This window comes from Phascolarctos cinereus, unplaced genomic scaffold (assembly GCF_003287225.1).
Source record: "Phascolarctos cinereus isolate Bilbo 61053 unplaced genomic scaffold, phaCin_HiC Scaffold_4;HRSCAF=312, whole genome shotgun sequence".
NCBI lineage: Eukaryota > Metazoa > Chordata > Mammalia > Diprotodontia > Phascolarctidae > Phascolarctos > Phascolarctos cinereus.
Genome location: NW_027555847.1, coordinates 309,570,521 through 309,587,467, shown reverse-complemented (window position 1 = coordinate 309,587,467; position 16,947 = coordinate 309,570,521). Strand labels below are relative to the sequence as shown.

At 37.6% G+C, this 16,947-nt stretch overlaps 1 protein-coding gene across 1 annotated transcript in view; it reads left to right on the top strand.

Annotated features, from left to right (window-relative positions):
* Window positions 1–14,818: 14,818 nt before the first annotated feature.
* Window positions 14,819–16,947, top strand: part of LOC110222695 (V-type proton ATPase subunit S1-like protein) — a 32,895-nt gene continuing 30,766 nt past the window's right edge. Inside the window, exon 1 of the mRNA XM_021007829.2 lies at window positions 14,819–15,011. Coding sequence (XP_020863488.1) covers window positions 14,917–15,011 — 95 coding nt within the window. The 5' untranslated portion in view covers window positions 14,819–14,916. The remainder of the gene's footprint in view (window positions 15,012–16,947) is intronic.

Here is a 16,947-nt window from a genome sequence, read left to right as displayed (position 1 = left end):
TAAGTGGAACATTGACAATTGATCAATAAACATTTGTGAAATGTAAAAAAAAAAAATAGCCTGTGCCCCATCCCTTTGTTGGACATCTTTAGTGTTAGGCATTAAGGGAAACATTTGGAAGGACAATGTTTAAGATTCCCCAGGCCCCCAAAGAACTATTCAGAACTGGGGCTATGGATAAATACATAAAAAGCATTCCAACTAATTTATTGATGATATCTAATTGTTAACTATTTTAGTATTTAGCATTTAATATTATTTTAAAATATCAAATATTTAATAATATTTAAGTGTTTTCATATTTAAATACCATTTTAATGTACAAATTAATTTTATTTTCCATTTAACAGAAAAAAAAATAAGACCCAGAGAAATGAGTGGCCTTCCTATAGTAACTCAGTGAGGATGAAGGAGTCTCTACAATTCCATAAGAAAAAAAAAACCTAAAAAACCAAGGGGGGGAAGAAACCCCAGGAAGGAAACCCAAGGGAGTGGTGAATGTTCTAGATGGCATAGTCCCATCCATGAACAAGGCAGACTATTGGGGGGGGATTAGTGGCTCACAGGCAGAGAGGGGGGGATTTAACAAGAGTGAGCCTATGGAAAATGTGTTTTGACTCCATGAGAAATGGCATGCTGTGAAGGGATGGGTACTACACTTTTCTGAGATGATTGGTCCTGTGTGTCCTTGTGACTAAGAACTGTGTTAATGAGGTTTGCCCACTGAGTTTCATGAAGAGCAGATCGTTATGGAAGAGCCTCCTCATTTAGTAGGATATAAGAAAAACCAAGGAGAATAGTTTTACCTCTTTACCTTTTTTAAAAAACATGTTATTTGAGACTTTATCAGCTTTCCTTTGAACTTTTAGCAAAAAAGGGAAGAGATTTTGCCCTGGAGGAAATAAATGGCTGTCCCATACCTGATATCACTTTTGTACACCGAATACTTTTTCTAGAAGATACTCTGTTAATTCCTTTTAGGGGAGACCCTAGACATGAGTCATAGGTAAGCTTCATTTTAAAGATTTTTTCTCCATCAGTGCTCCAGGTTGGGAGTAATGAGCCAGAGAATGTGAGAGAAGTCTGTCTTTGAGGTCAGTTTCCTCTAGGACTGAACTTGGTCTGTGTGAATCCAGAACTAGAGATCCTTTGTGGGAAGGAACCATTTGTGTTATATTTGATGTATCTTTTCCCATGAATGTGGAAAAGTGCCTAATAAATCCCCTGAGGCATGTCTCAAATTAGTAAAACTTTGATGGATAGATGAAAGTAGTTCTGTCCTTATCTTCTGCCATGGAGATCTGATTCTATCTACTGTACAGATTCACTTTGTCACCTTCCAGGAAATCCTGAGAACGCTTGAATTTGACTTGTTTCTAGCTCTGCACTAGGAATCTATAGTTTCTTTGCAAGCATTGAGCTAAAAGTGGCACTTAAATATAGAACTGCTTTATCAAAAGGCATGTAAAGAGCAGAAAATGGACTCACATCACAGTCTAGGTAGGAAGGAAATAGTTATAGCCTACCTCCTGATCAGTACCATTTCTTCCTCTCCTAAGAGATTGTCTCAGTCACTTCAAAACTTTTGGTGCCAACTACTTAGATCTATCTTGAATAGCTAATGTGGGTCGGGGATCAATCCAGTGTTAGATACCCTTCCCCTTTCCTGAGTTCCAAGCTTTTTGCTTCACCACTCTCTCAGTCTTCATCCCTTTATTTCAGCAATTGATCCTAAAGCTATATAGTACCATGGCCAGATCATCTTGACTCTCAGAACTCCAAGTTGTTCCTGGAATTTCCTGGTGTTCAGCTAGCAATGGAATCACTTTGTTTAGTCATTGGTCCACTTTCCTTATGACCACTGTCCCTCTAAGATTTTTCTTCTTCCTTTTATTGCACATGTAACTCACAGGATGTCATGAGGAAACTTGATTCTCTATGCAGCCCTTAGGTCTCTTCAGCTCAGGCCTATAGCATCATGGGGAATCACAACACAAAATTGCCTTTGTGTTCAAGGCCTAAAGGAATAGATTAGCAAATCAGGAGTAGTGGAAGGTTTTGTATGTAAGGTGGGGGCATCTTGGAGACAATGGTGTTTAGTGAATCATAAAGTATAACTAGATGTAGTAACTTAAATATAGATCTGTTAGGATCATGAAAACTCCACGTAAGACTATTTGCAATATTTTAAGATATATATATATATATATATATATATATATATATATAGACATATATATATATATATATAAATTCACATACACATATATGCTTTTAAATGAATGTACATTAATTTTTTACTTGATTATCAATTTGATTAATACTTTTTTAGGGTAGAATTGAGAGAATTGACTGGACTTAGAATGTACATATTGATAAAAGGAGAATATTCTTTAAAATGAAGAGTGGCTTTCTCAGGTATTAGTTTTTTTACATGTTGGTGACATTTCTTATTGTTGAAGATATATCTTTAAAATTATAATGAAAGTCAGTGGGAAATAGATTTTGATAATCCCATTTTCATGCTACATGTAATTTTTTAGGAGTACAGACAATGTACAAAGTAAGGTCAAGCTCTAGGACCAGGAAACCCTTCCACCCCCTTGGACCTTTTATCTTACTTGGTCTACATTTCTCTGCAACATATGTATCGTTTGGTCTTGTAGCTATTTGGGTATGTGCCATCTCCCCTGAATGATAGGGACCAGCTATATTTCCTTTTTATCTCCTCCAGTGCCTAGCCCAGCTATCTGTACAGAATAGGCTCTTAATATATTAAAATCAGTTGAATTAAGTTAAAGCTAGAACAAAGGAAGTATGTATGTAAAACTCAGTGTTACCCCAGTTTTCAAATACCTTTGTGGGGTATTTTTATCCATCAGTATAAAGAAGTATCGTCTTGAGGGCAAACCAATGGCAAGTAGTTCTACGCAAAATAACTATTTTAATATTTCCCTTTCACTCCTTTTATTCCCTTCCCCTCAAAGTCATGAGTTGAATTGCTCCCAGAAAATCACAGTTTAAGTGTGACATCTCTTTTAAAAAGGAGTGTGAAAACTATCAGTAGCTGAGTTGTTTTTTGTTTTTTTCTTTAAATATTCTTACAGAGTAGAAGGATTTTTTTTTTCAGTAAGAATGGTGAATTAAAATATTATTACAGTCATACACACTGAATTTTATTCCCATTCTAAGTGGGATTGATCTGGGGAGTCCCTGATCAATTTTACATATTCCTCAAAGCCATTTGATAAGACTGTGGGGTGCAACCCTTTGGAGATCTTTGAGGGCTGCCTCTCCATCCTGCCTAATAGGAGAGAGAACTCAAAAATGAATGTAAAGGCATTTATTAAGCACTTACTATGTGCAATGACCTGGGGATACAATAAAAGTCCTTACTTTCAGAAACTCACATCCTTGAGAATGGCTGCAGGAGTTGAACTGGAAGGAGGGTCAATCACGTGAGGGATACTACTATTTCCCAATGCTCACAGTCCTGGGGTGAATCCCGTCTCCCCCCAGAGTTGGAGAAGAGGTATAGGTCAAGATTATTTGACCCTCCTGGCACATGCTGCTGCCTCTTTCTTCCCCAGAGTATCTTGAAGCTTCAGAAAGATGACCAGTTGACCAAGATTGGAGGAGCTAATCTCTTGCCATAAGATCGTTCATCCACGTGGGCTATGAAAGCAAATGGAAACCATTTTGCTGTCTCTCACTTTCTTTAGGACTCCTCTTGTGCATTTTCATGGAGTTCAGGAAGGGAGGAAGGGGTGAGTGGAGATTAGCTGACCCATAGGCCATACCTATGACCTTGAGTGTTCTAAGCTACATTGGGAGACACCCACACATAAACTATATCCTGAGTATATTGGGAGATTCTCCTAGATATGGGATAATGAACTAAAAAGAAGAATGCACCTACTGGAGTCAAAACCCCAAGATCAAATCCTATTGTGTGAACTCAATTTATAGGGTCCTAGGATATAAAAACATAAAAAATTCTAATGTAGGACACAAAAATGTATCAGATATTTCTGGAATCTGCAGGACAAGTTTATGTTGTTATCATTTGTGCATAATTATAGCTAGAGTTTATATAATACTTTAAGGTTTGCAAAGTACTTTCCCAATGTTAACTCATTTGTACATATTGCCACCTGGGTGGGAATTTGGACAGGAAGTAAGGAAAGTACTCTCTCTCAGAAACAATAATTTGAGGGTAAGCACTGACTCATGATTGGCCAGGAAGCTAGATGGTACAGTGAGTGGATAGAGCTCTGGGCCTGGAATCAGAAACTCCTGAATTAAAAATTTGGCTTCAGAAATTTATTAGCCTTGTGACCTTGGAAAAATCACTTAACTGCTGTATGCCTCAGTTTCTTCATCTCTAAAATGGTGATAATAATAGCACTTACCTTGTAGAATTGTTGTGAGGATAAGATGAGATAATATTTGTAAAGTACATTGGAAATCTTAAAGTAGTATATAAATGCTAGTTATTATTATTGTTATTATTATTATTATTATCATTCCCAATGAAAACCAAATGAATGTATTCTCTCCTGGGAAGTTGTTAAAATAAATCAATAACTATGCTTTGACTATATATCTGTAGATAGAAACCTCAATTTGGTAAATAAAGCAGTCTGTCTGTCTGTCTGTCTGTCTGTCTGTCTGTCTCTCTTCCTGGGGCACTCCCAATAGTCGCTCTCAGTGTTGCATTTAAGCAATAGTTCAGCATAATAATTTAGCAATTCTTTGGTCAATAGCTTTTTCGCATTTGCTGATGAGAAACTGCAAAGTAAACTTTAAACATATGAAGGTAAATGTCTTTCAATGATGACAAGCATCAGGTTCAAAGAAAGTGAAGTCACCCTCTTTTTTTTTTTTACCTAACACATAGTAGGCTCTATGTATAAATGATTATTCCTTTTCCCCCTTAGTCCTTTTTTGAAAAAAGTTTTTTTAATTGATATGTTCTGTTTCTTATATCACCATAGTATCCTTTTCCCCCTCCCAGAGAGCCATTCCATATTACAAAAGAGTATTTTGGGGAGAATAAAAAGAAAAAAAAAGGCAGTACAACTGATTAATACATTGAAAAAGTCTGAAAACATGTGCAATGTGTAACACCTATCTATGGACCTCCCACTTCCATGAAGCTGTGGGTTGGGAATGTTTTCTTATATCTTTTCATTTGAATTTCACTTGATCTTTATAATTTTGTTACGTTAACTTTTGCGTTTTTTTTTGTTGTATCATTGTTCTTGACTCTGCTTCTTATTTGACTGTATCAGTTTATATATATCTTTCCATGCTTCTATATATTCATTCCACATATCATTTCTTATAGCATAATAATGCTCCATTACAGTTATGTACCACATTTTTTTTTGCTTCTTGTTGTGCAATTGTGTTTGACTCTTTGTGACCCCATTTGGGGTTTTCTTGCCATTTCCTTCTCCAGCTCATTTTGCAGATGAAGAAACTGAGGCAAACAAGGTTAAGTGACTTGCCCCCACATAGGTAGTAAGCATCTGAGGGTAGATTAGAACTCAGATCTTTTTCACTCCAGGCCTGTTGCTCTATCCATTGCATCACCTAGTTGCCCAGCATTAGCCATTCCCCAATTGATGGACATCAACTTGGTTTTCAATCTTTATTATTACACAAAGTGATGATATAAATATTATAGAATGTATGGGACTTTTTTCTTATCTGTAGCTTTCTGGAGCATAAACTTAGTAATGGAGTCCCTGGTTCAAAGGGTATGGACATTTTAGTCACTTTATTTGCATAATTCCAAATTGCTTTTCAGAATAGTTATACCATTTCACAGCTCCACCAACAATGTATTAGTGTGCCTATCCTTCCATAACTCCTCCAACATTCAGTGTTGCAAATTTTGGTCATCTTTGCCAAACTGCAGGGTTTGAGATAAAACTTTAGGGTTGTTTTGATGTACATTTCTCTGATCATTAGTGATTTGTAATATTTTTTATGTAATTGTGAATACTTTGCAGTTCTTTCAAGAGCTGTTTGTTCATATCCTTTGACCATTTATCTATTGAGGAATGGCTATTAGTTATACATAAATTGTTTATGTATCTTAGACATCAAGACTTTATCAGACCAATTTGATTCAAAGATTTTTTTTTTCCTGTTTGGCCACTTTCCCTGATTCCCCTTTCTTGATTAATATTTCTATTTCCTCTCCTGTCCTTCAGCTAGTCTTGTTCCTTGGTTTTTAAATTTCTTTTTTTTTTTTGGTACCCCTTTCCAAAAAGAATTTCTCTCACTCTCTTCATTATCTGTCTTCTCCTTCTGTTTACTCTGGACCCTCATTCTCTGATTCATGACTTCTATAGTTATCTGGTCTCTCTCCTTTCTCTGTATTCGTCATGCTGTCAAAGCTTCCAAGGTATCCATTCTAGGCTCTGACCTCTAGGTCCTTTCTGTCACTGCCATTGCCCCATCAATTTCCCTTTTTTAAAAATTGTGCCTGATTTCCAGAACAATGCCAATTACTAATAATAATGATAATAACAATAGCTAACCTCTGTATAGTGCTTACTATGTGCTAGGCACTGTGCTAAGCACTTTATAATTATTATCTTATGTAATCCTCACAACAACCCTGAGAGGTAGGTGCTATTATTATCCTTATTTTACAGATAAGGAAACTGAGGCAAATAGAATTAAGTGACTTGCCTAGGGTCACATAGCTACTATATGTGTCCTGACTCCAGTCCTTGGGCTCTATCAACTGCACCTAGCACTGCCCCATGGTAGGGCCCTCCCCCCACCATGTCCCTGATTATACAGCCCATACTGACCCATACCCTCTCTGGTTGACCTTTTTTCTACATTTCCCTGGAAATTTCCTCCCTGTGTCCACGATCTTTTACAGCCCCCAGGGGCCATTCACCCCAGAGGTTCCAACTTCCCCCCTCCCATCCCAGGATAAGTAGACTTTTCAAGCACCAAATCCCTCAGGCCTCATCTAGATAAAGTCTTTACCTCCTGTCATTGCCCATCTCTCGTCATTTGTAGGAACTTTTTTCAATGGAACCCCCTCCCACCTCCTTCCTTTCTCTCTCCTCTTCAGTCTTCTAATCTCCTTCTCACCTACACCCCTGTTGGTTCTTCTCTTTCTGAGACCACAGAGGTCACTTTCTCCTCATTGCTAGTTCTTGATTTGACCCCAGCTTGATACCCCATTCCTTTTATATCATCTCCCATACTGTAATGTAGCCCCAGAGAAGTAGCATTCACCTATCAGCAGGGCCACCAGGTTTTATTCATAATGCACCCTGTTGCCCTATTCACTGTTAACCTCTCCCAGATTTCTGCCTTCACTCCTTTTTCCTTGTACTTGTGCACATTCAGAAAGAAATCTCTTACTGGTCTCTCTGCTGTCACTCTGCTGCTGTTAACTGTCCTTGACTGCTGCATTTATTCACTCCTCCTGCATTCCTGTGGTTTGGAGTGTTCAAGAGGCAAATAATCTCTTCAGCTTTGCTTTCTTTCCTAAAAATATTTTAACTACTTTTTATTATTGAACAACCACCTTTTGTCCTGCATGGTAAACTCAGATTTGCAAAGTAGGTCACCCTGGGTGGCATCCTTAGCTCCACTGCTTTTTGTAACGTATTATTCCATTCCTTCCTCCTTTTTCTAATGGGTATGATATAGCCTTGCATTATGCACTTGTCCTTTCCTTGGTATTTAAAGGTCTTTCTCCTGACTTTCAGAACCTCTTATTTCTGAATTGAATTGTTAAATTTGAACAGCTACATGTCTTGGATTTGCAGCCTCAGGTTCTTTTCTAGAGGTGATTTGTGAAATCTTTCCACTGGAATTTCATTTTCTATATTTAGAAAATCTGCACAGTTGTTTCCTATTATTTCCTTCATTATACTGTTAAGTGTTTTGTTTTGTTTTTTGTCCCATTATGTTCTACTGGGAGACCTGTGACCATAAAGCTGTCTCTGATATCCTGCCTTCAATTTCAGTTTGTCCTCTATTGTATCATTTTCTCTCCCTCCCTTTTTTTTGCAGTATTTATTCATAGATGCTTGAACTAATTTCCTAGATCTAAAGACCATATTTCCTTCTGTTGTTACTGTTTTTCTTGTTGATTTATCTGCTTATGTTCAAGGTCTTTGAATTTTCTTCTTCATGAAATTTTTAGCACTTTCAGTCTCCCCACCCTCTTTCCTTATTTTCCTTATTACTCACTTCCTGACTCCCTCCCCTCTGGGTGTGGCTTCCTTGGGAGCTGGATCCCAAAGTTTCTCAGCCTCCTGTTACAATGGGCAATTCATAGTTCACCAGCCTCGGTCTCTACCCCATCTGAGTTTTGGGTGGTCAGACTAGGCCTGGTTAGATGTTGTGCTCTTTCTCTCAGGATTGGTTATGTGTTATACATCTCCCCACACATACCGTGTTCTGTCCTGGTGCCTATTCCACTCCCTCTGTTCCTCAGTTCCCTGGCCCAGCAATGGCAGTTCAGATCCTGCTTTCCCTGGCACCAACAGTTCAGAGTCCTACTCCTAGTCCTAGACCACGAAAACAGCTGAAGTTGCCTTATCTTTAGTGTATAATTTTTATTTTTGGAGGGGCTTGAGAATCAAGAGGATTGGAGAAAATATCTGGTCCACTATCTTATTGCTTGTGTGACCCAGAAGTCTCCCCTTAGTCCTTTATTAGAGTTCATTCATGCCTACCTTGTTGTAATTCTCTTTATTCCTGTGTTTGAATTTCAAAGTTTCTCCACAGCTCTGATCTTTTCATCAGGAATGCTTGAAGGTTCTCTATTTAATTAAAAGTCCATTTCTCCCCATTTTTTCTGGGTAAATTATTCCTGGCTGTGAGCCTTTGCCTCCTAGAATATCATAATCCAAGTTTTTGGTGGCTGTTAAATCATGTGTGATCCTGACTGCGTCCCTTTGGTGCTTGAATTTTTTCTTTCTGACTGTAGTATTTTTTTTCTTTGACTTGGAAGCTCTGGATTTTGCCAATGATGTACTAGGGAGATTTCGTTTTGAGATTTCTTTTAGGAGATGATTGATGAATTCTATTTTCACTTTGCCCTCTGATTCTAAGAGATCTGGGCAGTTTCCTTTAAGATTTTTTGAAATATACTGTCTAGGTTCTCTCTTTTCGGTCGTGTTGTTTGGATAGTCCAATGATTCTCTTTTTTTAAAGTTTTTTAAAAATTTTAATCAAAAGTTATTAGGAAATTTAATAAGTAGTTTCTTTTTCAAAGTATTTTGTTTTTTTCCCAATTGTACGTCAAGACAATTTTTAGAATTCATTTTTATAAAATTATGCATTTCAGATTTTTCTCCCTCTCTCCCTCCCCCTGTCCTCCTCCCAAAATGGTAGGTAATTTAATATAGGTTATATATGTGCAATTATGTAAAAACATATTTCCACATTAGTCATAGTTGTAAAAGAGGAAATAGATCAAAAGGAAAAAAACCACAAAAAATAAAGGTGAAAAAAAGTATGCTTCAATATTCATTCAGAGTCCATCATCCATATCTGGATGTGGATAGCACTTTCCATCCTTTGTATTTGTCTTTGTACTAGGTACTTTGTACTTGTCTTGGCTTATTGTGTTGCTGAGAAGAACAAAGTCGTTCATAGTTGATCATTATACACTGTTGATAATGTTTACAATGTTTTCGTGGGTCTGCTCATCTCACTTTGCATCAGTTCATACAAGTCTCTCTAGTTTCCTCTGAAATCCGCCTGCTCACTACTTCCTTTTTAAAAAAATTAACTTATTTTGATTTATCAACAATCAACAATAAGCTTTTGTGTTCTAAATTTTTCTCCCCCTTCCTTTCTAACTCCCTCCCCAAGACAGCGTGGAATCTGATACAGGCTATACATATACATTCCTATTAAACATATTTTTGCTTTTGACCACCGCCTCCCTCAGTCCCACCTCCCTTCTGTCAGCCCCTTCTCTTTTCTTCCCCTTTACCCTTGTTACTTCTTCCCTCCTATCCCCCCTCCCTTTTCTTTCCCCTTTTCCCTCCTACTGCCTATAGGGCAAGTTAGATTTCTATACCTAATTGATTATGTTATTCTCTTCTTGAGGCAAATCTGATGAGAGTAAGGTTCAAACAATGCTCATCTCCCTCCCTTCTTTCCTTCTGCTGTAATACGTTTTTGTGCCTTTTCCTGTAATGTAATTTACCCTTGTCTGCCTCCTCCTTTCCTTTTCTCTCAGTACATTTTCTTAGTTAGATCACATTAATCCACTTACTTGGATCCATTTAACCCACTTGATTAGATTTTTTTTATCATTACATCAAAGTTAGCTTATACTCACCCCCTTTATGTATACCCCTATAACATGGTATGATAACAATACAGTTCTCAAAAGTTGCAAATGTCATCTTCCCTTGTAGGAATGTAAATAGTTTGCCCTTATCAATAACATGTTGTTTCTTTCTGTCCCATTTCCCTTTTTATGTCTCTCTTGAGTCTTGTATTTGAAGATCAAATTTTCTGTTGAGCTCTCATCTTTTTATCAGGAAGATTTGGAAGTCCCCTATTTCATTGAATATCCATCTTCTCCCCTGAAAGATCATGCTCATTTTCACTGAGATTAATGCAATGATTCTTAAATTTTTTCTCCTTGATCTGTTTTCTAGGGCAGTTGTTTTTTCATGAGGTACCTTACATTTTCTTCTATTTTTTTCAGCCTCTTGACTTTAATATTTCTTACTGCTTCATGGAATTATTGGCTTCTATTTGGTCCATTTTAATTTTCAGAGAGTTTGCTGCTTGGTCAAAGTTTTGTACCTCGTGCTAAGTTATTCATTCCATTTTTTCCAATTCTTTTCCCCATAACTCTCATTTCTTTTCCATTTTTTCCTCAAATCCTCTCATTTCATTTGTAAAAACATTTTTAACTATTTTTTAAAACACTTGCCTCATGTCTTCCAGGAACTCTCATTGAATTTGTGTCCAGGCTGTGTTTTTCTCTGAGACATTCCGTGTAAATACTTTGGAGTCACTCTTTTCTTTTATGTGTGTGTCCTGGTGGTATCCTTACCACCACAATAGTTCATTTTTAGTTATTTTTTATTTGCCCATTCTTTCAGCCTACTTTAGCCTATTTTTTCAGCCTGATTTCAAAGTTGATGTTAGGGCTGGATCTGCCACACATGAGGAAAGACACGATCTGGTCCTGTTTCTGCTTTTTGAGGGTTTTGAATGTTGTTATTCCAAGATCTCCAGGACAGGACAGGCATCTGCAAGCTTTCAGTGCTCCCAAAGTGGTCCTGATGGAATCCTAATAAAGCTGCCACTAGCCCCAATATTCCAACTTCCTCATGGGCCTCACTGAACAGCAGGCATGTCCTGATTTAACCACACAATCTAACCACACCACTGCCCGCAGACTCAATCATAGGCCTCACTGTACAGCATGCCCACTGTTCCTATCTAGCCACTGCCCCCCTCCCTGGACTCAATAGCCTAACTTCCTACTATATGCCTCACTCCCTCACTAGAACAGCAGATGTGCCCATGAACTCATGCCCCACTAGAACAACAGGAATGTCCATGTGATGGAATCCCAGACATTGCCTCTAGCTAGCCACTGCCCCCAGACCCATTCCTCATATTTCTCACAGAAACAGCAAGTGCATCCATGTGCTCAACTACAACCACCTGCATCTAATCTCAGACAGGACCACAATAACTAGCCAATCAGAAAGCAGCACCTCCAGGATGCCTGAGCAGGATGTGGACCCCAAAACAAAAGAAGGGACTTCCCCTAAGTAGGTGCCGGTGCAGTAATAGCAAAAGCTGTCCTTTAGGTGAATTTATGATGCAGAGAGGCTTATTATAATATTCTTATCATATATACATGCCCCTCAAAGGGTCTTTCTATATTTTTGTGGGTAATCACACACACAGTTCCACCAAGGTTGGGACCTCTTCCCTATTACCTAATCCCTTGACAAACCCCTCCTGCCTTTTTAATATTCATAATCTCTGTTGTGTAATCAGCATCATTATACTGTAAAATTGCCTGTCTTGTCTTGCTGAAGTTTCTTCTTCCTTTTGGAACTCAGCCTGCTGGAGAGGCATCACTCTCAATAAATGCCTTTACTTGGGTTGGAGATGGTCTGAGTCTGTGAATTCATTTGAGACAACCCTCACAACACACCATGAAACCACAACAGTCTGACCAGAACAAAGGCTGATTGCTGTCTTCTTGAACTGAACTCTGTATGTTCCTTACCTTGGTTTGGGTCTGAGCAATGATAGATTGCTTCTGGACTCAGTCCCTAGCTGGAATGGTTTCAGCTAGCTGGAAAGCTCTGTTGGTTAAGAATAGCAGAATTTTCTAGGCCTCCTGTTGGTCTGCTATCCCTGCCTTAGTTATTCCTCTGCAGGCTGGGCTAGATGTTTTAAGTGAGACCTGAGATCTGAGCTAAAATGCTGGGACTGGCTTCTGAACTTCCTCCTTTCTCAGTATACTGCCCATGGCCTCCCTACTTACAACTCTACTCCATTGCACTGGTCCCCTTCTCAGTCCACCCTAGATTTGTACCCTGTAACTGAATAGTGAGCTAGAAAGTTTTCTCCTTTGTTCTGCCCCATATGGGTTTGGGAGCGTCCTAGAAGGGATCTGAGATCTCTTGAGCTCATGTGTAGCCTGTCCCTGGGCACTGGAATGCTTTGCCTATGGAATACTCCTGGCTGATCCTGTTCCCAGTGTCAACAGACATCTGGATCTGTCTCCCTCTGCTGAGCTGTGTTAAACAAATGTGAACCTCAGTTCTCTATCTTAATAAGGGTTTTGCTGGGTGAACACATTGCCCTACATTAAATTCAATCAACCAGCCATTCATTTATTAAGGGCTTACTATGTGTTATTCACCGTGCTAGATGTTGCTGATAAAAGGACAAATTAATTTTATTTTTAGTTTCAAATTCTTTCCCTCCCTCCACCCCTTTTGCCACCTATTAAGAAGATGATAATCAAGCAAAACATAATTCTACATTGGCCATATTTTGAAAAAAAAGAAAGAGAAAGAGAAAAATATGTTTTGATCTGTACTCTGAGCCCATTAGTTCTCTATCTGGAAGTGTATAACATTTTTCATCACAAGTCCTTTGGAATGGTAGTGAATTATTGTATTGATCAAAGTTACTAAGTCTTTCATAGTTGATCATCATTACAAAATTACTTTTAGTGTATAAATTGTCCTGGTTCTGTTAACTTCACTTTGTATTAATTCATTTGAGTCTTCCCAGGTTTTTCTGAAACCATCCCCTTCATCATTTCTTATAGCATAATAATATTCCATCACATTCATATACCATAACTTATTCAGCCATTCCCCAACTGATGGACATCCTCTTGATTTCTACTTTCACCACCATGAAGAGAGCTGCTATAAATATTTTTATACATATGAATCTTTTTCCTTTTTCTTTGATCTTTTTGAGGTATAGACCTAATAGAGATATTTCTGAGTCAGAGGGTATTCACAATTTTATAGTTGTTTTGGGCATAGTCCCACATTGCTGTCCAGAATGGCTGAACTGGTTCATAGCTCCATCAATAGTATATTAGTATACATTTTTTCCATATCCCCTCTAGCATTTGTAATTTTCCTTTTCTGTCATTTCCAACCTGATTGATGTGAAATGGTTTATCAGAGCTGTTTTAATTTGCATTTCTCTACTTATTAGTGATTTGGAGCATTTCTTCATAGAACTATTGATAGCTTTGATTTCTTCCTCTGAAAACTATCTGTTCATATGCCTTCTCATTTGGAAAAATGGTTTGTGAGGAGGAGCCATGGAGATAGAAAAGTCTAGTAAATGTTAGTGCTTATTTTTGTTGTCTTAAGCACTTAAATCACCCTTCTGTATGTTGACCTTTTTTATTCATCCTTAAAAATTTCTTTAAAAATATTCTTGATATGTTGTTAATAATTTGAAAACAAACAATTTATATTTCCCCTTGGTTATAATTGTAGTCTCAGACTATTTTTAGTAAAAATTCAAATCCCCATGATCAATTTTATTACGTTTTACAAATCTGCTAAAATGATTGCAGTTTGTTCTTGTCACTTGCATTAATATATAGTAAAGATCTCCTTAAGCTTTTCTGACAGTTAGCAAATCATCTCACTGGGCATTAATTTACCTCTAACCCATATCTACCTCAAATACTTTAGCACTTGAGTTAATTAAAGATCAAGGTTTGCCAGTTTCACAGCTGTTGACTTAACATCTTTTAATTTTTTTTCTTTTGCAAATTGAAGTTATCCAGGCATTTCCACCCTAAATGTTATGTAAGACACCTCCTGGAGGCTTCTGAGCTCAAAAAGATTTTTTCCCCTTCTTTTTTTTGGGAAGGAAATAGAGTGTAATGAATTGAGCAAGGAACTGAGAGCCAGGACGCTTGCTTGTGTGACCTTGGGCAAGCCACAGAGCCTTTTGCTTATTTATCTACCAGTAAAATGTACCCAGTCACATAAACGGTAGTTTACAGGTTGGCCATTCTATTTCCAGATTTAGTGAAAATCAATATTTCTGTAAAAGTGCTTTGAGATCCTTAGTTGAAAGTCATTAGACAATGTCAAAACATAGCAATTTTTAAAAAGTCATGTTCCCCCCACCGCAGGTAATCTACTTCCCAGTCCTTTTTCATTTGGCTGAAGCATTTGAAAGAGAACTGGTTGATTTCACTCTCCATGTATCAGTGCAGGTCCTCTCTGTTTGCACAATACATTCCAGCGCAGAGGCTGCCTCTTATTGGTGGAATGAGCTCTCAGTCACATGGCACAAGGAAGCGCTCCCTGGTTCTCCTCTGATTGTTTTTAGGGATTAACAGATGTACTTGTGGTGAAGAAACTGATTGATTTCTTGATGGAAAGAAAAACCTCTTTTCGCCTTTCACTCATTTTTTTATCTGTAGGATTTTCCCTGACGGCAGACCAAATGTTTGCAAGCATGAACATCAGGTAAGTGTCTTTACATCTCTTCATGTCCCATATCTGAGGATGAATGCATGTGTGAAATTAGAGTTCTTCAATTACTTTCTATCTACACAGTAGATTACAGTTTTAACTGCAGTTCAAAATAGGCAGATATGATTAATCTATTCTAAATTCAAATCCTAAGAAGTATTGAACTCTGGGCAAAGTAAATATCTCTATGTCTTGAAATACAGTCTGTGCCTGATGTGAGATATTATTATTCCATGATCAAAACTAATCCTACAACATAGAATGTGTGTGCATGTATATGTCTTCAAAAAGACGCCACCTAAAGTCGCATTCTCCTTATTTCTTCTATATGTAAGGTTTTTTTTTTAACCACTTCCCCTATAGGCATATTAGAAGGGACAGATGAAAATGTTATCTGTATTTCCATCATCTTTTTGGAATTTTCTTTTGATTCTTAAGGGGGAATGTGGACAGAAACCATGGAATGAAACTACAGAGAAAGATTCACTTTTATAACACCAACTTCCAAAAGCTAACTAGCAAAATTAAGTTATTTAATTTATGTTTCCCAAATTGCCAATAACATTCAGCTTCCCAGAAGTTATGTGATCGAACATACCAGGCAAGAGGGGAACATGTGAGCTGTCTAAACTTGTATTTAAAGAACTTTGGATCAATAACTGATGGAAAAGAAAAACTACAATAGATTTTAATTCAAGTATTTTTTGTGCTCAGTTATGTTCAAATCAACTAATATTATTCTTCAGGTTAGTGATAGGCATTCCTTGAAAGCAGAGTTGTATATAATTGACTGTGTATTATGCTGAAAATTTTACATATGTATATCTTAAAGGTCTTGCTCAACTATGTACACAAACATATTTGATCAACTTACATATTTATTATATATGGCTTGTATGTATGTATATGTGTGTGTTTAAACATACACATTTGGTCCAGATCTGTGATACATATATATATGCACAGTAGAAACACTTCCATGCCAGCATCATGTGTGCATGTGAATGTATTTGTCCAGGTCTATGATTTCACCCTTATGAAGAGCTCCCAGAGGTGGCAACTCCTTCCACCAATGCAGATTGCAGCTTATATGTAACTTTTAGAGAATTTTGGGGGGCCTTAAGAGGTCAGGAGACTTCCACATAGCTATCATTTGTCAGAAGAAAGACTTGAACCTAAAGTCTTCCTGATTCCAACCTTGGCCTTTTATCCACAGCACCAGGATGCTTCTCATTGTATAAATATCCTATTAAAATTATGTCTGAAATTAAAGATACTTTTCAGTTTTATTTGTGTGATTGAAAATTCTGAAACCTGAGAAAAGGATGATGGTCAAAAGAAAAATGGAGGTAGAATAAAGCTTTGTGATATATAAGGCCCAGTTCTTCCTTATGAACCAGGAACAGTGCTAGATTAACAAAGAGATAATTTAGACATAGTTAGGGGCCAGTAGAAATGAAGCAAGGGAAAGTCAAATTGGCCTTTGCTCATGGACTCTGCTGCCCAGTATGGGTTTCAAATTCTTGATTTAGATGCTAGTCAAAGCTGTACTGTCTCTAATCATCTTTCTGAGGAAATTCTGGAGACCTGGCCTCAGGGTCCTCATCCAGCACAGTGCCCATGGGTGGAAGATGCATGCTCCCCAAATAGCCTTTGGTAGCTAGGTACTTGGTGGTCTCTTGGAAGCTATTAAGTCTGAACCCAGAACCATTTCCATACATTTCTGGCTCAGGCCTCATCTATCCCTTGTCACTCCAGGCCTCTCCCAGTTCTGTGGCTGGCCTCCTTTCCATAAGCTGGGTGTACTTTTAATCTGATATCCATTAACTTTTTTAAAAAAATTATTAACAAAGTAATACAAGAAGCAAGATGGATCTAGTATGCCTAAACTATGACAACTTACCCTGCCACTCGTTACCAAAGTCCAAAA